Source organism: Pristis pectinata, chromosome 8 (assembly GCF_009764475.1).
Source record: "Pristis pectinata isolate sPriPec2 chromosome 8, sPriPec2.1.pri, whole genome shotgun sequence".
In the NCBI taxonomy this organism is placed as follows: Eukaryota; Metazoa; Chordata; class Chondrichthyes; order Rhinopristiformes; family Pristidae; genus Pristis; species Pristis pectinata.
This window is the reverse complement of record NC_067412.1, coordinates 17902469-17927536: the sequence shown is the minus strand read 5'-3', so window position 1 is coordinate 17927536 and position 25068 is coordinate 17902469. Positions and strand designations below refer to the sequence as shown.

General features: G+C 39.3%; 2 protein-coding genes across 3 annotated transcripts in view; both read left to right on the top strand.

Annotated features, from left to right (window-relative positions):
• Nucleotides 1-7127: 7127 nt before the first annotated feature.
• Nucleotides 7128-22225, top strand: LOC127573623 (tumor necrosis factor receptor superfamily member 17-like). The gene is made up of 3 exons (XM_052022010.1): nucleotides 7128-7303; nucleotides 16849-17010; nucleotides 19713-22225. Exons 1-3 carry the CDS (start codon nucleotides 7180-7182, stop codon nucleotides 20045-20047), a joined length of 621 nt encoding a protein of 206 aa, XP_051877970.1. The 5' UTR covers nucleotides 7128-7179; the 3' UTR covers nucleotides 20048-22225.
• Nucleotides 22226-23683: 1458 nt separating this feature from the next.
• The window catches only part of snx29 (sorting nexin 29), a 423313-nt gene continuing 421928 nt past the window's right edge, over nucleotides 23684-25068 (top strand). For both annotated transcript variants that reach the window (XM_052021671.1, XM_052021672.1), the window contains exon 1: nucleotides 23684-23804. In XM_052021671.1, the coding sequence (XP_051877631.1) occupies nucleotides 23798-23804 (7 nt within the window). In that variant the 5' untranslated portion in view covers nucleotides 23684-23797. The remainder of the gene's footprint in view (nucleotides 23805-25068) is intronic.

Below are 25068 nucleotides of genomic sequence, written 5' to 3'. Positions count from 1 at the left end.
AAAGCTGTTCTATTGGTATTTCATGCAGGTTGCTTTATACATTACATGGCATTAAAGGCAGGTGAATAGCTAAGTAAGCCAAATTTGAGTGCTAGCAACTTTTCATGTACTGTCTTGGTCAATTTGAAGATTAGTCAGCCAATCCAATGCATAATTTTTTTTAAAAAGTAGATACTTTTTTTAATTGCCAAAAGATAAGGGATGTCAATGGAAGGTTCCTGCAAGTGATGCTTGCATTCTGAGGTATTCAAAGATAAAGTAATTCTTTTAATTAGAAGGACTCATACCTAGTTCTCTTTCAGCTGAGGGAAACACAGTGGTGAGTTGTTCAACCTAAGTGACAAATTGCATTGGTTACAAAAGGCTTCTTACTTTATCTTTAATTAAAGTTAACAGATCTCCAGCAGAAGTCTTTGGCAGAAATCAGCACGAGATCATACTTTTCTGAACAGCATTTGCAATGACTTGAACAGAGCTCTATGGTAACCTAAGTGTCAACCAGCTAATATGTGCAGCTCCACGTATCCTGAATACTTGAGGTTTATATTCCCAATATCCAATGACTTGAATTGCATGTAATATTGAGCACTAGTAACTTTCTGAATCTATTTAACATATTTACCATGAAGGCTTATTGGTGTATGCTGTCCAAAGTAGGGCTCATTGAAACAAGGCATACTATTCCCAGGATTTGTGTTCTGCAATGCCACTTTCTGCCCACAAAAATATAGTGATCTCTATATCAGGAACTTCCCCATCTCTGATTCCATTATATCCATGGCACCTCGCACCCACGATATCATTAAGTTGGCTGAAAGTTAATCACAAAATAGTTCCAAAAGAGCAAACAAGAAAACAATGTCCAATATTTAACTAATATTTCAAATATTTTGCAAAATACTTGTTAAGGTTCAAGCATCTATAAACAGAAATATATATAAACTTACAAAAGTTGCACTTTTATTCAATACATTTGGATGTATTACTTCCATTAAATTCATGACAATTCAACTAATTTCCCTTGATTCTGGTGAAAAAAGCTCCAAAAAGCACAATCGTTGTTGGAGAGCCAAATCACAGACAATACTTTGGTATTTCTGCACAAGGTCATGCATGTATAGAAATTCTGAATTTGCCTCCTCAGTCACAGTGATGGCAAATGTAGATAATTTTGCATCATCATAAGTGCAAAGTTACAGTGGTGTCCCTTAAATGAAACCCATTTCTTACTCCATCTTTGCATCATTTTAAGCTTTTATTATTAAATATTAATGCAACAACTTTAAATGAAATTAAAGTCACAGTTAATTACCAAGAAATAAAAACTGAAAATGCTACAAATACTCAGCAGGTCATGCAGCATCAAATTGATGAATGGCTGTCCATCTTAAATGTTAACTCTTATTTCTCTCCCACTGATGCTGCTTGACCTGGTGAGTATTTACATTTTCTCCTCTTATTTCAGGTTTCCAGAATTTGCAGTTTTTTTTTGCTTTCTTATTACTTTTCATTCTTGTGGTTTATTAAGAAGGGTGCTATGGATAGTTGACTTGTTTGGAAATCCATGCCCCCATGCTAACTTGTTGGAACAACTGATATCAAATGGGACTTTCCCATCTTCCACATAAAAGTAGAATTTTCCTTTGTCTTTAGTTGATGTCAGTCTTTCTTCACCTTTTCTTGCTGATCAGAAATAAACTTTTTTTTCCCATGCTGAAGAGGTCTTCAATTACAGATGCAAGACCTGCCAACACAAGGCAGCTTTAGGGACTAAATATGTAAAGTTGGAGACTAAATTGGAATTATATTAGACTGCTTCAGAAAGAGTAAGAATGTCATTTCATTTCAAATAATCCATGTTGGAGGAAGATCACAGAAGAGTCAGCTGTGATATTATATGAGGTGATGAACGGTTATTGACCTAAAATGTTAACTTAGTTCTTTCAGCCCGACCAACCTTTTCTGTTTTATCTCAGATTTCCATCTATAATATGAACGAAAAACATGATGCTGCTGGAGGAACTCAGCAGGCCAGGCAGCATCCATGGAGAAAAGCAGGCGGTCAACGTTTCAGGTCAGGACCCTTCTTCAGGACGGCGCCTGCTTTTCTCCATGGATGCTGCCCGGTCTGCTGAGTTCCTCCAGCATCATGGTGTTTTTCTTCTAAATTCCAGCATCTGCAGTCCTTTGTTTCTCTTCCATCTGCAATATTTTGCTTTTGCGTCAGTGGTTTCAGCTTGATTTAAAGATGCACATGAAACACATAATCCTGCCATGAGGGAATTAATTGACTGATATCCAGAAGATAATGCCTGTGCCCCCAAAGAAAACTGAGACAGGTATTCCACCTGTGTAAGTTTTGAAAATAATTAATCACATTTATTATGGAGCTACTTCATAGGCTATCTATTACCTGTCAACCTGTTAACTGTCCAAAGATTTAAGAAAATAATTATACTAAATTAATTTCTCAGACCCTACTCATTATTGTATTTAATACTCAGAAGCTGTTGACACTGAGTTCCTAGATTGCCCATGTAAAATCACTACTATTTAATTTGTTAAGTAATTCTGTCCATTAAGGATTTGCAGCTCAAAAGCTATGTAACCTGACTACATTCATGCATGCTAATTTAGCATTTGTTTTCTTGCCTTTAGTTTTGAATTATGATTTTCAAGTAAGTAAATAGGATTGAGTTTTGGTTTGGCTTCCAGCTTGATGATTTGATAAGAGAGTAATTTCACTTACTCAAATGGAGGCAACCTAATTGAGGGTTGGTAAATGAAATAAAGTTTGATGTAAGCTGATCACCATGAGATGGTTTGGCAAACAAGCAGGAAAAGCTTTTTGATCTACATTGAAAGATAAAGTCTTATACTATTCCTTGGGAAGGAATTAAAGGACTGGAGTTATAAATTTGACTGGTTTCTCCAAATGTGTGTCAGGGTACAGAGGTACACCTTTCAATTTATTTTTCCATCTTTGATCTAACCATATTTTATGCAATTTCAACTTGACTCATTTTATGAAGAATCTCTCAGATATAACTTCTCAGAATCCTGATTGCCTTTTAAACCTGCTTCTGCATTCTTGCATTTCTCTGTTTCTGTCGTCCTGCAGGCTCTGCTCTGTCCTGCAGTCTTCCTTGCAGTTTGCCTTTCATCCAAATTCACTAATTATTTGTGGTCTTCATTACAACTTAATTCTTTGGGTATTTTTGTCAAATGGCGTTTAAGTCGAAAATAGAGGCCTTATCTTAATTACTCATCTTTTGCCCGAAGTCTATCCCTCTATTCTATTGGGCATTTCATCTTGAATAATTGGTGCATTCATTTTGTTTGGGGAAAAAAGCATTTTAAAAAAAACTTCTGAAAATCCATCCAAATAATTTGCACTGGATTCTCTTTAGCCACATAATTTCTTTCAAAAAGTGAAATCAATTAAGTCCAAATTGCTTCTTTACAAATCAGCACTGTTTCTGATTTACCCAGGTTCTTCACCATGTGCAATTGTACAACTCAGATTTATCCACATAAGATGAAAAATTTCATTAACATTTAATTTTGGTCATTCAAATTTATGATCATTCAAATCATGGCAAATTTAGCAGTGCAAACTATAGCTATGGATGTGGATGTGTTTTCTGTCAACAAACTAGACAATGAAAAACATAATCTGGGTCAAAAGAGGGAACTGAAATGATCAATTTTCTCATCAACCTCACATTTGCTACTTCCTTGATAGTATGTTATACTCCTCTTGAACACTGCCCCTGCAGTAATAAATCTAAGTGCAGTGACAGAGTTTCTATGCATTATGAAGGCAAACTGATTCCTTTTACATTGAAAGTATCTGGATGTTATGAATAAATAAGGATATTTATCCATTTTTGTTAAAAATATGTGCATTCATAAGGAATTCTCAGACACAAACACCAATACATGCAAACACACATTCTCAAACTTTACAGTAATTCTGACCTTGATTAGCACAAATTTTTTTTCCAGCTATTCCTTCAATTTTTTTTTCAATCAAGGGATGTGGGCTTTGCAGTGTGAACCAGCATTTAATTGCCCAACCTTAATTGCCCTTGAGAAGGTAGTGGTGAACTGCCTTCTTGAAGTGCTGTAGTCCTTAAGGAGAGAGTTCCAGGATTTTGACCCAGCAATGGTGAAGACGGTGATATGTCGCCTATTTAGGATGGTGTGTGGCTTGGAGAGCAACTTCCGGGTGGCAGTAGTTCTCTGCTCTTGATGCCCTTGTCCCTCTAGTTGGTAGAGGTCATGGGTTTGGAAAGTGCTGTCTCAAATGTCTTGGTGAATCACTGCAGTGCATTCTGTACAAACTGCTGCTATTGTGTTCAGTGGTGGACTGAGTGAATGGTTGTGGATGGGGTGCCTATCAAGTGGGCTGCTATGTTCAGTTTGTTGAGTGTTGTTGAAGCTGCACTCATCCAGACTACTGGAGAGTATTCCATCACCTTCCTGACTTGAGCCTTGTAGATTGTGTACAGACTTTGGGCAGTTGGGAGGTGAGTTACTTACTGCAGGATTCCTGGCCTCTTACCTGCTTATAGCCAGATTGTGTATATGGCTACTCTAGTTCAGCTTCTGGTCAATGGTAACCCCCAGGATATTGATAGTGGGGGATTTAGGGATGGTAATGCCATTGAGTGTCAGGGGGTGATAGCTGGATTTTCTCTTGTTGGATATCATCATTGCCTGGCACTTGTGACTTGCCACTTATCAGCCCAGGCCTGGATATCGTCTAGGTCTTGCTGCATTTGGATGTGGACGGCTTCATTATCTGAGCTGGTGCTGAAGATTGTGCATTCCTTCTTCTTACCTTACAACTGAAGAAATGTCATTGATGAAGCAGCTGAAGATGGCTGGGTGTAGGACACGATCCTGAGGAACTCCTGTAGAGATGTGGCTGAGATGATTGACGACCAACCACCATAACCATCTTCCTTTATGTTCGGTATGATTCCAACCAGCAAAAGGTTCTCCCCTGATTCCCATTGACTCCAGTTTAGCCACGGCTTTTTGATGCCATTTTCGATCAAGTGCTACCTTGATATCTAGGGCAGATGCTCTCACTTCACCTTCGAGTTCAGCTCTAGGACCAAGGCTCTAATAAGGTCAGGAGCTGAGTTACTTTGGTGGAATCCAAACTGAGCTTCTTTGAGCAAGTTGTGGCTAAGCAAGTACTGTTTGATAGCACAATCGATTGTCCCTTCCATCAGTTCGCTAATGATCGAGAGTAGACGAAACATCCACAAGTACATACCTCATCCCCCCCTCCCCCCATGTACTTTTTTATAAAAAGAAAGGTATTCACTTGGGCTGCATGCAGCTCTGCTGGGAACCTGGTGCAAACCTTTGCCCTCCACTGGCACTCCCAAAGCAATGAAACAGATCTCCTCACTGTGTGGCATGGTGTAGAGTTGACAGGCTGGGTCAGTGCTGAGATGCAGGGTTCAGGGTTATTATGATGAGTGCAGGCCATTGCCAAGGACAAGTAGCAGCTGCTCCCATGTGCCCGGATTCAATAGTCTCTCTCGTCACCTCTTGTTGGATGTGATGGAAGCTGCTGTCTTCCCCTGCTCTTTGTCTGGTTACATGGCTATCCCCAGACCAGAGATTTCTCAGTGGTAGCAAGCTCAGTGGTGGCCAGCCAGGATCCCTGACCTCCCTCCTCCCACAGTGGCATTCAGCAGGGGGAGGGCAGGGATTTGTTCCAGTTTGCTAGAACAGTGCTGTCAGTCACACATTTTTATATTTAATGCTATAATGACTTTTGGCATTGATTCCACGATCTCTCATTCCTGGGAATGCATCCTGAGCACTAAGGCACTTGTGGGATAACAAACAACTATCACAACTATTGCAGGATGTGACCAGTGGTGTCCCCCCATGTGATCTCTGCAACCACAGTATACTTTCCTCAATTGTTGAGTCAGAATTTTTCAGAATACGAGAGATGTATGTTATTATATGAATGTTGGCATGTGCCTGGACCATGTTACCTGCTGAATACTTTCAGCATTTGTTTCCATTTTTGTTCTCTTATTTAGGTAGTAAAGAAGGTGAGGTAGGGGATGAGTGCATTCAAGGAAATTTCTCTGATAGATTAGACCAAGTGAATTAAGTAGCAGATTATGCTTCTTCTGTAATAACGTGTTTCCAATAGTAAGACTGTGGAACATGCCCGGCAAGGGAGACAAATACGGAAAAAGAAAATCTGAACCAAGATGATGAACAGGTAAAAATCGCCAGAACTGATACAGAAGAAAAAAAAGAGTGAATTACCTGACGTTGGAGAGTTCGATACCGAGTTCTGAAGGCTGCAACTTGCCCAGACAGAAGATGAGGTGTTCATCCATCAACTACCCACCTGCCACCCTGTCAGCTACCTCTTAACCAATCGGTGGAAGAGGTTGCGATCCCCTCACCGCCCCGTCGGTGGAAGAGGTTGCGGTCGCCTCACCGCCTCGTCGGTGGAAGAGGTTGCGGTCGCCTCACCGCCCCGTCGGTGGAAGAGGTTGCGGTCCCCTCACCGCCCCGTCGGTGGAAGAGGTTGCGGTCGCCTCACCGCCCCGTCGGTGGAAGAGCTTGCGGTTACCGCAGGACTCACAGGACCGGAGTGAAATCCTTCGCCCCGAGGGGCTGTCCAAGAAAGAAAGAAGGATCTCATGGACATTCGGCAGATGGCGCTGATTTTTTTTTTGACAACACTCTGCTAAACTTGCTTGCAATCCCAGCGCCAGATGGCGACCTTGTTAGTTAAAACGTTACATGCAAAACCTAGTTTAAAATAACTTCGAATTTAAATTATCAACCCTTCACTTGCTCTCTCTGAGAAATGTAACCGGATTCTGTTTGGAGTTGCTTATATTTGGTCGACGAATGGAAAGGATGAAATATTGCGTCCCTTGAAACATTTTGATTGTCTGGCTGAGATGCTTACAAAGAAGGACAGACAGATTTCAACACAATGAAGAATTTGCATGAATGACAGCGCATTAAAAAAAACCCCAGGGAGCACAAGGGGGAAATCCCGCTCCTCTTTCGATTACGACTTCCATTGAAACTCAATTAATTGCTCTCGTCATCTCCTCAGAACAGAAACAAGACAATAGTGCGCGTTTTGTGTTACGAGCAAGTTCTTTCGACCGTATGGCTCGCGAGTGCTCCAAGTCCTTTTACTTTGACGAGCTGACAACCGCTTGCAAACCCTGCGAACTCCGTTGCATCAATGCCAGTACGCGACCTGCTGCCTGTCAGGGCTACAACTGCAGTAGTAAGTTGAGCGCGAGTAGATGCCGAGGACATCGTGCAAAGTCAGCCTATTGCAATCTGTGCACTATAGTACCCCGGAGTATTCTGTACCATGGAGTCCGGGCGAAAAATAGTTATCATGTTGCTGAGACCGCCTATAGAAGTTTCCAACACAGAATTTTTCAAGGTTTTTATGAGGGCTCAAAGTCGAGATGTCTCTTCGAGGTTTCCTGCCACTGGAGAGTTGAAGGCACGGCAGAGGTGAAACAGCAATGATAATTTGAAAAGTTTTCATGCCGGTTTTATTTTAACTAGTAACGAATTGTTTGTGGAGTCAACTCAGCCACGAGTGTAGAGTCCAGGAAGTGTAGACTTGAGCCGATTTCTGGGGCAGATGTTTCCAGTGAAACATACTAAGTAAAATGTTTACTATATTTAGGGGCTTTTTCTTACGCTGACGAATTCAGCTCAGTAAGTTATAATAAGATTAGGTCTTATTACATATTAGACAGACTCTCAGGATTGAGATGGCTAGCTTCCACTCCTGTAGGCTCTAGAGGTGACTGAGGAGGGCTATGTGGAAATCACAGCCTTCCGTGCTTGGGACACAGAGATGTCTCACAAGGTGGGTGGGTCGGTTGTGAGGTAATGTGCTCTCTTCACAGTTTATGTAGATCTACTATGTGCTCCCAATTCATGAATTTAAAATTCTCAATACCATCCTTGATGCTGCTTCCCCACTTTGACCAGCCAAGGATTCCTAAAAGTGAGTGGGAATGTTGCATTTTTGCAATGAGGCTTTGACTGTATTCTTCAATCTTTTCCTCTGTCCTCCTGGTAATCTCTTCCCATGACAGAGCTTGGGATAGAGTGTCTGTTTCAAGAGAATGGTGTGGGGCTTGTAGTGACCTGCTCATTGGAGCTAATTGATTATGCCTCAATGCTGGAGATGATAGCCTAAGGGACTGACATTGGCTCACTTGACCTTTCAGTGAATTCAGGGGATTTTGCAGAGGCAGTATTGGTGTTATCTTTCCAATGTCTTAATGCACTGCTGCAGAAAATTTGGAAGTCAGAAACATCTAGATGGTCTGGGACCACCACTGCCTGTTAGACCATGAGTTTTGAGCCAGACATGAGGAAATGATCTTCAGACACCCTTTTCCACAAATGACTGAAGGCTGTGCTAGTGCAGTGGAGATGGTGAGTTTAGTCATTGATGTCTGCCTTTGTTAAGAAGTGGATCTTGAGATATGAGAAGTGGTCCACAATTTCAAGAGTCTTGCCCTGACCATTTATTGCCAGACAGCAATAAATGGTCATGGCAATAAATGGTCATGGCAAGACTCTTGAAAAGTGTAGTATAGTGGGACAGGTTGTTAGAGGAATCGTGTCTTGCAAATATTGAGTGCAAAGTCCATACTCTCATGTGCTTCGGTGAATGAAATGACATCGGTTTGAAGTTTGGCCTCTAAAAGTGTGCAAATGCAAGTATTATCTGCATACTGTAGCTTGACTATAGAGGTTTGGGTGACCTTTTGGTCCTGTACTGTAGTCACTTCTGGCTGAACAATTTCCCATGCATTCTGACATTGATCTTCACTCCCAGAGGCAATTTGACGGAGGTGATGTGCATCATTGCAGAAAGAATAATTGGGGAAGAAAAGGGGCAATAATGTAGTTGAGTTTGACAGCAGTCATCATTGAAATTGGCTCTGTTGTAGACTTGTTGGTTAGGATCATGACTTACAGGCCATCCTGAAGCAAATGTAAGATGGAGATGAATTATGTGGGCAACTGAAATTGAGGAGAGCTTTTTGCAGTCTCTCCTGGCTTCAGTGAGATCAAGAAAGGCCATGTATAAGGGTTGATGTTGCTCCCTGTATTTTCCTTAGAGTTGTTGAGTGGTGAAGATCATGTCCATTGTGCTTCTAGGTGTACAGAATTCACAGTGCCGTTTTGGAGAGCAGCTATTCATTTGTTGGGAGGAGGATCCCTTTGGCAAACAGCATCTCTGAAATCCCTGATTATAATCCTCCTCTTTCCAGATGCTGAGTTGTTGAATATCGGTAGGGATATAGTCTGCCACTAAGGTGTTGTTTTATTTTGTGGGATATGGACTTCTGGAGTGCTTGTCAGTCAGGAGTGATAGCAAGGTTGGACCCAATTGGCTGCCATGAGATTAGATAAACTGTATTTAGTACATGTGTACTTGTATTCTTATGTATTTTGTAAAGGTGTTAGAATTATAGCATTCCTCTGCTTTCTACTCCTTTTCTCTTCTTGGCATCACTGTGATATTGAACCAGGGAAAATTGCCTTTGTATCGCTTTTGACCCCCAAGTGAGCTTCAGACCATACCTGGACCATTGTTGACAATGCTTATTTCTACTATAGTAATATTGCCCCACTGTACCTCCTTCAAAAACCATCTTCCGTGCCCGTGTTACATCGAGAATCAACGATTCCAAGATCACAACTAGTCTCTTAAGTTCTATCTTCAGTAAACCAACCATGTTGTCCATGTTCTAACTCTTTTACAAAATTTGCCCATCACTCCTGTGCTTGCTGGCACTTTGTTAACTTAGATTTATTAAAAAAAATTTGTCCTTGATTTCAAAGCCTGCCAAATGCCCACCCCTTTGTTTAGTTCTCGAGATATGTTGTTCCATTTATGGCTTAGTCACCTCCTTCCCCTGCCTTCCTGCCCCCACCCCCCCACCAAAGCTCTGGAATTCTGTCCCTAAACCTCCTAATCTCTTTCTTTACCCTATTTAAACTGTTTGTTAAATCTACCTCTTTGATCAATCTATTGGGGATCTGTCCTTTTGTGGCTCTGTGTATTGAGTAAGGCTGCTGAGGGTACAGAATTATTGGAGGTCCAGAGGGTGGATGGGCATTATTTCCCTTTGCAGAGAGGCCAATAACTGGAGCACGCTGACTTTAAATTTAATTGATGGATGGATTAGAGGAGATTTTGAGGAAAAGCAGTTTCATCTGAAGAGTAGTGGGCTTTAGAGTGTACTGGATGAATAGGTGGAGGAGGAAAAGCTCATCACATTGATTATGCACCTGGACGAACACTTGAAGAACCATACATCAGGGCGGAGAGCTCTGGGTAAACTAAATGGCTTGAACTTTGGCTGATGTGCCCATGTTGGGCTGAATGGCTTCATTATAACCATAGAACCATAGAACCATACAGCACAAAACAGGCCCTTCGGCCCACCATGTTGTGCCGTCCATCAAACCACCCTCATACAATCTAACTCTTTCCTCCCGCATATCCCTCTATCCCACATTCCTCCATATGCCTATCCAACAAACTCTTGAACCTGTCCAATGTATCTGCCTCCACCACCACCCCAGGCAGTGCATTCCATGCACCAACCACTCTCTGGGTGAAAAACCTCCCCCTGAGATCTCCCCTGAACCTCCCACGCATAACCTTAAAGCCATGCCCTCTTGTCTTGAGCATTGGTGCCCTGGGAAGGAGGCGCTGATGCATTGAAGCATCTAGTACCCAGTGTGCACTGGCTATGTCTTGATGATTATTATTATATTTAAGACATACATGCACTTATGCAGACTTATAAACTTCCTCTCACAGTCATGTGCTCTAACACCCTCACTCTTTCTGACACACCCTCTCATACTTGCATGCTCTTCCCTCATACATTCAGACTCTCACAGAAAGCTCCTTGGTTTCAAGGGTATAACATGTGGATTCTATACATTTACAGACTGTAATGCAGCAAGTACGTGTTTTAATACACTCCAAATATGCATATCTATTAACACACTACAGATGCCACAGCAGTGTATGGAGCAGGCAAGTCCATCTTACTGGTCATCTGCAGTGTGCACTGAGGTTCTGAGGTTGACTACCTTCTGAAGGAGGTAAAGCAACTGCAGATGAGGTATCCACAAAAATAAAAATGTTTCCACCACCAACTATTTAATGAAGAAATCAAGTGTTTAGTTTATTAGTCCAAAATCACAGTCTTAATTATTCAGTTCCCCCTGGTTACATTCCACAGATGGCAAATAGAAGCAGGAGTAGGCTATTGCCCCCTTTGCCTGCTTCACGATTCAGTAAGATCATCAGCACCACTTTCCTGCACCAACCTTATATACACTGAATCTCTAAATGTCAAAAAATCTATGAATCTTTACCTTCAATAAACTTACCAACTGAGCTTCCACAGCCCCATTGGGTAGGGAGTTCAAAGATTCACTATTCTTTGCTTGAAGAAATTTGTCCTCAACTCCATTTTGAATGTATGACCTTTTTTTTTGAAAATGTGACTTCTGTTTCTAGATACCCTTGCTAAAGGGTAACAACAATCAATTAAATAAGAATTTTTTATGTATCAATGAGATGAAATTTCACAATATATGTCAGTGATAATAAATCTGATTCTGAGACATCCTTTCATTCTTTTAAATTATAAACACTGGAAGCCTAGTCTTAATTTCTCCTTATACAATGACTCACCATTCCTGGAATCAACCTGGTAAACCTTTGCTGCACTGTCTTTCACAAATAACCCTTAGATAGGGAGACCAGACCTGTACCCAATGTTCCAGATGCAGACTTACCAGGGCATTCTATATAATGAGAGCAAGGTGAGTCTACTCTTGTACTCAAATCCTCTTGCAGTAAAGGCAAACATGCTGTTTGTCCTCTTATCTGCTTTATGTACCTGCATATTGGCTTTCAGTGACATGCCTACAAGGATACCCTGGTCCTTCTGAACACCATCTTTCAAACACTTAATATTTAAAACATATTGCAGTTCTCTGTTATTTCTGAGATGTTTTTGTTGTTTTTTTGCATGAAAGCAGAGGCAAAACATTTTAATTTCTCTGCCATTTCCTTATTCCCTAGTATAACTCTTTCTCTTTTCACAGAGCTTGCATGACCTGCAGAACATTTTGAGTATTTACTATTTTCAGATTTACCACATCCATAACGTTTATGATAGCATTAACAAGGTTGCTTCCTTCTGCCTCAATCATTCTAAGCTCCTTCATTATCACTTTGATCTGAAGCTTTGAAATCAATAATCTTTGGCAAACCTTTGTAGTCTTCTCAGAACAAATTTCTTCTGAGGTTTTGATCATCTCTCTTAAATTTAGAAACCTAGAAAATGGGAGCAGGAATAGGCCATTCGGCTCTAGGTCTCCATCATTCAGTACAATTATGGCTTCAGCATCCTGTCCCCACTTTCACCCCTTATCATGGAGAAATGTATCTACCTTCTTCTTGAATATATTCAATGACATAATCCTCCACTGTTGTGGAAAAGAACTTCCAATGGAAGCTCATCACTTGCTCTTTTTGTTCTATGGCAAGCATTTCTCTTAACTAAAAACACAGTATAATTGAGAACTGTTGTTGATTGAGTTCAGTAAATTATTCTCCAACCCTTCAGGAGAAATGTCGTAATTAGCATCTTCACCTACTGCAGCCATTGGTCCTATAATTGGGGATTACATTGAATTTCTAGTCAATAAAATAATTATTTGCAGCAGAAGCATGATATGAACTGAAACCCCTCTTCAATTTCCCTAATACATTGCTGAGAAGCAATCAAGGTTAATGCCTAGATGTTCTTCATCCTCAAAAGGATTCATAAAACCAGAGGAGAGTTGGAGGGAGATGTTCCAACTCAGGGAAAGCTTACAGAATCTGTTCCTATTGTATTTGATGGGGTGGATGTTGGTGTTTCCAAAATTCAGCTCAATTGAAGTCGTAACTGAATCTAAGAAGTGGAGTGCAAATAGCAAATGTTAAGGGACTGAGATGAATTCTTTTCACAAAGTTTGTTTAGTATTTTTTAAAAATCAGACCCCTGCCACTTGAATTCGCCCTTGTGCCTCTACTCTGCTATTTGAAAGGCAGCTGAATATTGTAGGGTTGGTAATGGACACAGCATACAAGGTACAGTCTGAACAGAGGACTATTGCAGCTCGAGGCAGATCTGTACACAGGGCTATGGGACTGAGCCAAATAGCAGTCCTTCTGCATTGATATCACATCTTTTCCAAGGTCTTCAACATCCATCATACTTGACAAGCAAAGAATTAGATTTGAAATACAATCACTATTGTGTTGTAGACAAATGCAGAAGTACTTGTGTAGTACTGCAAGGTGACTCAAAATGTCATTAAAATAATGGTTTTAAAAGTTTGGGGAGCACAAGCTTTTTCAGGTTTCTTGGCACTCAAATTAAACTTTCACCTAAATAAAATTGTGCAAGTCTAGCAAGTGAATTGGAAGAAACAGCTATGGACAGAAGCATCAATAATAAATAATTCTGTTTTTTACTATTTGATTTGCTTTGAATGTTTTGAATTATTTTCCTGTATTTTTAATTTTTTTGTTTTTGAATATCAAGAATATTCACAGATATTAACTCCCTATGACATCTTTCACATTCAGTAAGCCAAGAGGCAGGCCGAACTGATTCTCAAATCATTGCTTGGGGTGCGGCCTGTCAGTTACGATCCAAAAGGACCTGTATTCTGATGGTCAGCTGGATCCAACCCCTTGACAGATATCTGCTCCGGGTAAGAGCATGCTTTGAGGACAGTTGACTGGCAAGCTCTGGTAGCTTGATCATCAGTGGAAGGATTCAGTTTTTTTCAATGATTTCTGTTGAGTTCTGACTGCTGCCACTTGCAAACGTCTCCTACTCGCCTTAAACAGTGTCATAGAATACCGTTTTCATTCATCTGATGGGTGGATGTTTTTCAGTTGAACATCTTATCCAACAGATGGCACTTTTATCAGGACAGCTATCTTTCAATTCTGCACTGAATGTCGCTCTAGATTAGCTGCTTAACACCATGAGGGTTGCCTGAATGCACAACATATGGACTCCGATAGTAAATAATACTAAATGCTATTACCAAGACAAGTTTCTAATTTACTGATACTTCCCTCTGTTGATTTGACTCCTGTTTAATTATTGTTGTTGCTACCCTTTTATTGTATATTCTGGGACTAATACCTTCTTAATTGTTTTCTGGGTCTTCATTCTCCTTTCTGAGACTTTGTGGAAAATGATCTCCATTTTATTTTCTTTTGCACATCATTTGTGCCTCCATTCATGAATAGATTGAAAAAGTAACTTTCTAAGTATTTTATGCTAAGCAGAAAAACAACTGGCATTTATAACGTTGAAAATGTACCCCCAATGTGCTTCAGAAGTGTACTCATGGGAAAAAAAAAGCCTAGATAATAGCAGAAAGGTTGGACCATCTTGGATTGTTTTCTCCGGAGCACTGGAAGCTGAGGGGAGATTTGATAGAGGTTTATAAGATTATGAGGAGCATAGATAGGATAGATAAGAGTCTTTTTCCCAGAGTAGAAATGCCAAATACTAGAGGATGTAGCTTTAAGATGATAGGGGGAAAGATTAAAGGAGATATGCAGGTTAATTTTTTTACACAGAGAGTAGTAGGTGCCTGGAACGTGCTGCCAGGAATGGTACTGGAAGCACACATGATAGTGGTGATTAAGAACATGAACATGCAGAGAATGGAGGGATATTGATCAATTGTAGGCAGATAGGTTTAGTTTAATTTGGCATCTTGGTTGGCACCTATATTGTGGGCCAAAGGTCATGTCACCATGCAATACTGATCTGTGTTCTCAGGTGGAAGCTTTGAGCAGGGAATCCTAAAAGATTGGTCAAAAGGATTGCTTTTAAATAGGTTTTGAACTAAGGTGAAGATATGACAGGATTTTGAGGGAAAATTCGAGAACAGAAATCAAAACAGCTGAAGGCATGTCTGATATGACAGGGAACATGTACCCAAGAGCCCAGAGTCTGACAAACACCAAATTCTATGGGAATTGGGAGAGGAATTTTAATAAATTAATGTTATCAGGCCATTAAGGTATTTAAACACCAGAATGGAGCAATTTTCTTGATCGATGGGCAAAACATCTGTTCTAACTCCATCTACAAGTTTATAGATGATACCACCGTAGTGGGCCGTATCTCAAATAACGATGAGCCAGAGTACAGGAAAGAGGTAGAGAGCTCAGTGACATGGTGTCATGACAACAACCTTTCCCTCAATGTTAGCAAAACAAAAGAGCTGGTCAGTGACTTCAGGAAAGGGGACGGTGTACATGCACCTGTCTATATCAACGGTGCTGAGGTCGAGAGGGTTGAGAGCTTTAAGTTCTTAGGAGTGAACATCACCAATAGCCTGTCCTGGTCCAAAACGTAGACACCACAGCCAAGAAAGCTCACCAGTGCCCCTATTTCCTCAGGAGGCCAAAGAAATTTGACACTCATGAACTTTTATCGATGCACCACAGAAAGCATCTTATCTGGATGCATCACAGCTTGGTACGGCAACTGCTTTACCCGGGACTGCAAGAAACTGCAGAGAGTTGTGGACATAGCCCAGCACATTATGGAAACCAGCCTCCCCTCCATGGACTCTGTCTATACCTCTCACTGCCTTGCTGAAGCAACCAACATAATCAAAGGCCCTATCCACCCAGGTCTTTGTCTCTTTTCCCCTCTCCATCAGGTAGAAGATACAAGAGCCCGAGGGCAAATACCGCCAGTCTCAAGGACAACTTCTATCCCACTGTGATAAGACTCTTGAACAGTTCCCTTACACGATGAGATGTACTCTTGACCTCACAGTCTGTCTTGTTATGACCTTGCACCTTACTGTCTACATGCACAGCACTTCCTCTGTAGCTGTGACACTTTACTCTGTATTCTGTTATTGTTTTTACCCTGTACTACCTCAATGTACTGTGTAATAAGTTGATCTGTATGAACTGTATGCAAGACAAGTTTTTCACTGTACCTTGGTACAAGTGACAATAATAAACCAATACCAATACCAATTGTGGGATTGTATTGTACTTGAACAGTGGCAGAGCCGTGGATGAAGTAAAGTTTTTATTCTACTCACTGTAATTTTTTTAAGGTCACATTTGTTTAAATTGACCTACCTAGCAAAAATTGAATGCGTAATACCCTGCAGCTTTAATATCACTTAGAAAGCTGTTCCCTTTGTACTCTTCTGAATTTTTGACAAAACAACTTCTCCAATTCTTCAGTTTCAATTCTACTCCTCTGCAGTTGATGCCCATGCAATTCATAAACCACAAATGTGAATTTGAAGTACAGAAACACCAGTCATACAATTACGTCGATTGATGTCAATGACATGCCCATCAGACTTGGTGCATTTCTGCTTCTTAAGCAAGGAAGGACCATACTGCAATAGACTGAAGCGTACCATGCTGCACAAAGTAATTGGCAGAGTTTCCTATATTTTTAATCTCTTACGTGGAAAGAAATGAGTTTAACATAATTTCATCGGTGGCTATTGAAAACTATTTTAACTTTGTGATTTTAAGGATTATTGTAAGTTATTCTTATGAGCAGTTTTTTAAATTAGAATACTTTAAGTGGCTTTGATGAGAAATTATCATTCCCGTGGATCTGGAAAATAAAGGAACAAATAGTTCTACAGTCTGTTACATCTCCCATGTAAATGTCTTTTTTTTATTACCCACAGATACCCCAGTATCTTCCATGACCACTAAGAGTATTGCTGCAGGTAGACTCGCATGGATTATCGTTGGATTACTTCCACTTTTAATATTAATATTTATTGTATTCATTCTTTTCATTCGAAAATTGCATCAACGGAAAGCAAATGCACCATTTAAATCTACAGGTGATGTTCAAATGTTGATATTTCTATTGTATGATAATCTGAAGTACATTTTAAAATTAAATGAGCAACAGCACCAATTAGATTGGAAAAAATAATGAAAAATTGTTAACACTAATTTGTATTCAATGTTACCATTTTAAAATTTGTTAGAGCCATTTCCTTGTTTGGAGACTAAGCTTGAGGTAAAGCTTTATTGATATTACCTTTTGTTGCATGTAATATTGTCCATAATAATGGGGTTGAAAATGAACTGCTCTATATGTACTTATGGAGACACAGCAGGAGGCCATTCAGCCCATCAGGACCTGGTTGACTCCCAGCAGAACAATTCCTGTCCCATTCTCCCTTCTTAATTCACTGCATCCCTGCAACTCATTCTCTCTCGTATGCCCATCAATTTCCCTTTTGTCAATTTCTCACACTAAAGGGTAATTTACAATAGCTAATTAATTTACCAGCACATCTTTGGCATGTGGGAGCAAATCATGGCATCCAAAGGAAGCCCATGTGGCCACATGGAGAGTGTGCAAATAGACAGCAGCTGAGGTCACGGATGAACCCAGGTTCCTGAGCTGTGAGTCAGGAGTACTAACTGCTGCACCATCATGCCTTTCTGTGGGATAGTGTTACATAATGAAAGTTGGGCCACTATTGTGATGTTACGACATTTTAGATACCAGCACTGCAGTTCTGTAAGAAGACACCAATGAAAACCTTGATTAATATTTTGTTTTGTCAAATTTTGTCAAATAAACTTAACTTTCTGTTCCAAAAGACCATAATTTCTTCACTAATACATGTCGTATATTGGAAGATAATTCCCTCTTACTTAAGTGAATAACTAATAGATTTTGATTGAATATATAATATTGCTGAACTGTTAGTACTGCAAAATAATTGCACATTAACTATCAATGTGTGAATTTTCTCTCAAATATCGAAAAAAGATTAGCTAGTGATTTAAACTTATCCCATCCATTACAAGGTGAGAGCCAGTCATTTGTCACCACCAGCCATTGTGTAATCTCCCAGGAGAAGAAGAGAAAGAACCATATTTGGGGGAAAATAAAGGCACCCAAGTCTAATTCCAAGAAAAAGAATTGCAGAAAATAACATAAACCATGTAATAATCTGAATATCAACCTTTCCTTTCGCACAATGTAATAGCAGCCTTCCAGGGAAATGTGTTTCACACTTCTTTGAAGGTTTCAATCAATATGTGCTTGCTGCATAAGCTGGCAATTTATCTTAAAGGTTTATCTTTCCTTGCATTAGAAAAAAGCCTGCAAGACATGAAATCTAGTTTTCTGCTTAAATGATTTATTCACGTTTTCCCTTATTCTCTCTAACCTATCTAATTCATTTTTGCTGCTCTCATGAATATGATATACCTTGTCTATTTTAATCAAATCAGCTGAAATTCTATATTTTTCTGTATTGAGAAAGTCTTTAACAGAACAAGATGTAAAGCAGAATAACCTATCTGGCCTTGTGTCACGTACTAGCAACAAAAGAAACACACCAAGTCATGTATAAGTGTTAAATACTATTTTATTAATAACTACTTAAGATAATAAGAAAGAGTAAACATAAAAATGTTAGAGTGTTAGAAGTAAAAATGTTAGATCTTAAACATTAACCCCAAAACTAAACTCAAAGTGTGTGTGTGGCAAATTCCTAAACTCCAAGTCCAGGAATGGTTCTCAAAGTTCAGTTCAGCAAGCCGTAAGGTGAAACGTGAGCAAAGGCTTCCTCAAAACCACCATTAACTGAAGACAAGACATAGAGAGAAAATAGAGACATTACGAAATCCAAATGTTCCACGATGGAACCCATACGACACCTCAATCACTGATGATCTCCATTCCTTTGTTCCGAAATATCTGCCACCTCAAAAAGCATTCGGATCATGGCCGTCCACACAAATACCTGTTTCCCTCTACAGGTTAACGACAAAGTGGACTCCACTGGATCATTCCAAAAATCCATACGTGGATTGTAGTGACAGAGACAGTTACTGTTTTTCATCCATCGATACAGAGACCAGCAGGCTTCTCTGTCTGTCTGTCTGTCTGTGTCTCTCTCTCTCTCTCACTGACCAAAAACGTCATTACATCCTTATCTTCTGTTGTCATTATCACGCCACACACACACACACAGTGCTATGTCTTAAAGGGATATTCACCAGTAGTAACCTAATCCATAACACTTGACAAGTGTTTTTCCCCGAAAATTCATTATTTACAATTTCCTTTTTCTTATCTCCCTTAATTCCAACTTTATTTCATAATCTTCATTTTGCATTCTATTCATGCATTAAATCTAATGCATATTTCCTTCTTTCTACACTCTGACTTGGACTGTGTGCCTCAATGAGGATTATTCAATCTAACCGATTGAAGAATTCACTGCTTGCCTTCACAGATATCCTGCAGGGTTGTCATCGCCAAAACAGGTACATTATCAGATCATTGTAAGTCCCGCATGAAGTTTGGAGAGAATTGTCACAGAAGTAAAGTAAAAGACCTCATACTTAATCTATTATGATAAAATTTTAAAATTTGGTTACTATTTTGATGACTTTCTTCTTGATCCTTAATAGATGGATTGTTCATAAAAAGATAGGATTGTATGTTTTTCTTATTGTTCCTCCATTCATGCTGCATGGTCACTATTTTAATTTATCCATTTATAATTTTCAGATGTGATGCCCGATAGTAATGTCATCATTTCAAATTCCAAGGAAACGGCACATGCTGAAGATGCACAGGAATTCTCTTCTGTAAGAAATCAGCAATCAGATCATTTTGTGGAATCTGACATTTCCATTTGTACAGTTCAAGGAAGTGAAGTGAAGATATTGATATCAGGTGTTCAGGGAGACAATGATTATGATGCTTCATTTCCTTTACCGGCTACTGAAGAAGGAGCAACAGCTCTTGTCACAACCAAAACTGCAGAATGGCGTGACTGTAGGAAAATGCATAATTTCAGCAGTGATAACTGGTTTTTGAAACGTGGATTAGCTGACATGTAGAATGCTGCAGAACTCTTCCTGAAAGATTATCATTTTGCTAATGGTGAGATTTTACTTTGTGCAAATTGGCTGCCTTACCTATGTTGTGATGGTGACTATACTTCACAAGTACTTTGTTGCCTTTGAAGTATTTTGAGATATCCCAAGGTTATGAAGAGACTCAAGGTGCCATACAAGTGCAAGTCTTCACTTTCATATGTTATTGGCTAGAACCTGCAGTTTGCAGTATGATCTGCACAGGGGCTAACCCTTAAGATTAAACTGGTTCTGCTGACTGATGGTATCGATAATGTTAGATTTCCCTCTTTATGCCTTTTGGACTTTCGTGGGCAAGTGCCACAATTTTTTTTCTTTTTGTCATTTAACCAAGTCACTGCTTCAATATGCTTCCATTTCTCTTGCTTCGTTTCTTCGTTAACCAATTCCAAAGTTTTTAATTTGTTCAGACAGTTGTGATTTTTCCTAAGGTTTCTTTATTGCTATGTTCTCTTTTGCTCCTTTAGCAGTTTGTGCTTTACTGTAGTGATATTTAGAGTTTACTCACTTAGTTTTGTTTGACAATATTTAAATTTACCTTTATTTTCTTTGCTTTTCCTCCAACTAGCAATTTTTTGAAATCACTTTTGGGTTCTACTTTTATGCCTTTCTTCAGTTATAATTCTACTTTGAATCCTTTTTTTCCCATCCAATTAAGATTTTGGTTTGCAACATTCCTGAAGCTCCACAGCTGTTTGCTACTTCTTTAGCTTCTGATGCCTTTTGAGCTTTCTATCTCTTCTATTTCCTTTAACAAGGTTCAAATAGTTCTCTTTTTTTTCATTGGTTCTTTTTGGCCTTTGGTTGAATTATTTTGTTTTTTTCCCTTTCTCCTTTCCTCCTTTTGTCATACTCTTTTAAACACTCTTTTTGTTTTCTTTTTCTCTGTTTTTACTTACCACAGTTAGTTTTGCTGTCTTCCTCATCAACGTTTTCAGTTTTTGCATCTTTTGCAGTATTTCTGTTGGAATTACTTCTTGGCCTGTCTTGTTCTCTGCTTTTCCAGGGTCTTCCTCCACTGCTGTTGTTTGTGTATTTTCCTTCAATTTTGAAATTCTTTCTACCATTCCCACTGGTCTTCACTTGAATGATACATGATTATTTGCACTAACTCTATCACACAGTTTCTGCTGTACAGTTCCATATCCTTTACTACTGTGGATATTCAATAGGCTTCAAGTTCACAAAATATTATTTTCATCAGTGTATTCACATACATTTCTTCAAGCAGTTCCTTTAACAATTCTTTGCACCTTGTTTTGGAAGGATCAATGATTTTGAATTGAATATGGATAGTTATTAGTATTTCATTTATTGGCATTCCCTCACCAATTCTCACCTGGTTTTACAATGTTGTCACTGTAATTCTGTCTCTTTTTCACACAAGATTATTTTCTGTTGATTGAAGTTTATATAATCTGAATTCTAGGTGAAGACAAACATTCTAATTCCCATCAAAATGAGTCTGTTGATTTCTGCCCTCTGTTAATTTTTGTTAATCTCTTAATTCCACTTTTGTTCATTGAACAAAGCTAAAGGACAAATACAAGTGTTACGAACCAGCAACAAAAGAAACACACTGAGTCATGATTCAGTGTTAAAAACTATTTTATTAATCACTACTTATGATAATTCAAAAAATAAAAGTAAAAATGTTAGTATGTTAGAATTCAAAAATGTTAAACCTTGAACATTAACCCCAAAAACTAAACTCTTCGTGTGTGTGTGGCAAAGTCCCAAACTCCAAGTCCAACGAATGGTTCTTAAAGTTCAGTTCCGCAAGCCATAAGGTGAAACATGAGCAAGGGCTTCTTCAACAACCACCGTTGTCTGAAGATAAGATGTAGATATAGGGAGATAGGGAGAGTAATTACGAAATCCAAATGTTCCACGATGGAACCCAAACGACACTTCAGTGTTTACTCGGTAGTGACTTCCTCACCCCGAAAAGCATCCGAATCGTGGTCGTCCACACAAATACCTGTTTCCTTCTGCAGGTCAGCAACAAAGTGAACTCCACCGGATTACTTCCAATTTCCATACATGGATTTCAGTGGCAGGCACAGTTATTGTTTCTCATCCATCGATAAAGAAAACTAGCAGGCTGGTGTCTCTCTCCCTTTTCTCTCTCTCTCTCTTCCTTCGACTGACCTCTTCAACAACGTCATTACGTCCTTTATCTTCTATTGACATAAGCACGCCACACAAACACACACACACACACACACACACACACACACACACACACACACACACACACACACACTATCTTAAAGGGACATTCACTGAGTCCGTAACACGAGTATAAAAGAAATTGTGGAGATAGTCAGTAGGCAGTCATGCAAAAACTACATAACTTTACATCTGCAAATAACTCGGGCTGTAAACTGTAAAAAGAAAGACTGTAATCATGATGATAATATGATTCAAAAGTAATCGTGAACCTTATTGTTAGGCAAATAAAATAGCAAAATTCTTGAATCAAAAAGGCTTTTCTTTTAAAACTTCCCAAATAATTCATTTTTTACTATGTTCAAAGCTCCAAATGGACTTGGGTTTGCCCATTCCTGTTAATATAACCTTCTCCAGTCCTACAACTCTCAGATCTATGTTCTTCCAAAATCCATCCACTTTCACACACCCCCCGCCGCCACCAAGCTTGGCAACCTTGAAACCCATTCCCAGGTACCTTATACACAAATACAATACACTCGCATACAGCACTGGATTTTTTTGGTGAGATGCTGCAAGGGGAGAGGAGTGAGGAGCTGTTTTATTATCAGATGATTAAATCTTGCATCTTTGATCCCTTGTTGCTTGGAGGAATCGTCCCAGTTTATATGGTTGTAAATTCTTATTTGTTCCCCAAGCTGGTATGTTTGATGTGAAGCAGTCCATTTCTAAGTACAGTGATACTTTCGTTATCTACACCAGAGCTCAACTACTCCATATCTTCAATCAGGTGTTTGAAATAAATTTTAAAATCTATTCAGAAGGGGTTTTGAAAGCTTTTTCTAAAGCTCTGATTCTGCAATCCACAAGTATTAGGGCAGCATTTACTATCAGGTGCAAATTTAGACCTGAAAATCAAACAAAAACTACAAATGCTGGAAATCTGAAATGAAATCGGAAAATAAACACTCAACAGGTCAGTAAAATCAGTGGCAAGACAGAGGTATTGGTATTGGTTTATTATTGTCACTTGTACCGAGGTACAGTGAAAAACTTGTCTTGCATACCGATCGTACAGGTCAATTCATTACACAGTACAGTTGCATTGAGTTAGTACAGAGGTGATGTTTCAGGTTGTAGACTCTTCGTCAGAACACAGGAAAAAGAACAAATTCAGTCAAACAGCGTCACGTCCGAACACTCCACATGCAATACTTTCGGGTAATTCATAAATATTTGTGAACAACATCAATTCCAAACACGACTTTTATTGAACAAAGCGGCTGCACATTCGGTAGGGATTCCACGCCGCGCACGTCAATCACATGCTCCGGGATTTCCCAGCCAATTCTGAGCATGCGCAGCAATGACCCAGCCGCCGTTCTCAGCCATGTGCGCATGTGCAGGAAGCCACAACAATGACACATGCGCACTGCGAGGCCTGTGCCGGAAAATGCTGTAGGATTATTACCATCATGAAGATGTTATTTGCGTGTCAGTCCCTCGCCTGACGCGGGCTGCTTGGGGGCAGGCGGCAGGAAAATGAGTGGTAAATATGTAACTTGTTGACGAAAATGTTTTTAGTGTGTGCACCTGGCCTGGGTGGTCAGGCTGTGCCGAGGGGCCGGGCCGGTGACAAGCGGTGTGTTGGGACTCGTGTCAGGGCTGCTGTCCTGTCTGCTGTTTATTGTTCATTTTATATCAGCAATGACAAACATTGATTTCCTCAGTCTGATCCTTTTTCTGTGTTATTTCAACTGTTTTTTTAAAAAAAATATTTTTGTTACTTTTAATAAAACATTATTTTACTTTGTTATGATTTTTGTTGTTGTTAATCTTCGGCCGGTCAGGGTTTTCAGTCCACTCACCAAGGCAGTGAGATTACGGTGGCTGAGTCTGCATATACTGGGAAGTTGGAATCATGAAGTGAAAGTCTTTGTAAATTGGAGGTTTTGGTTTAAAAGCAAAGCCACACACACACACACACACACACACACACACACACACACACACACACACACACACACACACACACACACACACACACACACGGAAATTGAAGACTTGGCAACTCAAATATATATCCTGCTAACGCTAGTTACATTATTAGCGTAAAAACATTTACATTCTGTAGACTGTGGACTCTAGATCAGTTTAAAAAAATCGGGGGTTTTTGCCAGGCAGGAAGAAGATGTTGACAAGTTGTGGGCGAGAAAGTTTGAAACTCGTTTTCAACTTCTAATTGTTCAAAAATAGTTTCAATGCATGGTATATAGATGCGAGAATTTAGGGGTATAGTTTTCCACAAATTACAGCTTTATGATTTGTAGCATTTTAATAAAAATGCTTATTACAGAAATTACATATAACTACAGGAACTGTTTTGAGGACTTCTGAATAAAATGTACTGTAAAATATAAATTAAGGAAGTTGTTTTATGTGCAGATGGTTGAGATATGCAGTTTCATGTGCTGAGAAAATGATTTAATTTAGTGAAATTAAAATTTTGTGCAAGAAAATAATCCATCAGCAGATGAGCTGGTTGTACCAAGTTTGTTTCGTTATGCAACATTCACTATGTACTCCAGTATTTAGATAGTCCAGAAGAAAAACTAACCTCTCTGAATTGCATTTTGCTTATTCTGAAATTGTAATATTTGTAAATACAAAGTATGTAAACTTATCTCATGTCTAATATTATAAAACTGATACCTTGAAATCACTGAGAGTAACTGTTCATTTTATATAAGTGACCAAATACTTGAACAGTATTTGAAAGAGGGAAGTTTTGAATATTTACCAGCAGGACACTA

Excerpts from the sequence above, each read along its gene's own strand:
- LOC127573623 (XM_052022010.1), top strand. The coding sequence starts at position 7,180 with ATGGCTCGCGAGTGCTCCAAGTCCTTTTACTTTGACGAGCTGACAACC. Across the intron at positions 7,304-16,848 it reads TCAGGGCTACAACTGCAGTA|ATACCCCAGTATCTTCCATG; the intron begins GTAAGTTGAGCG and ends TATTACCCACAG. Across the intron at positions 17,011-19,712 it reads TGCACCATTTAAATCTACAG|ATGTGATGCCCGATAGTAAT; the intron begins GTGATGTTCAAA and ends TATAATTTTCAG.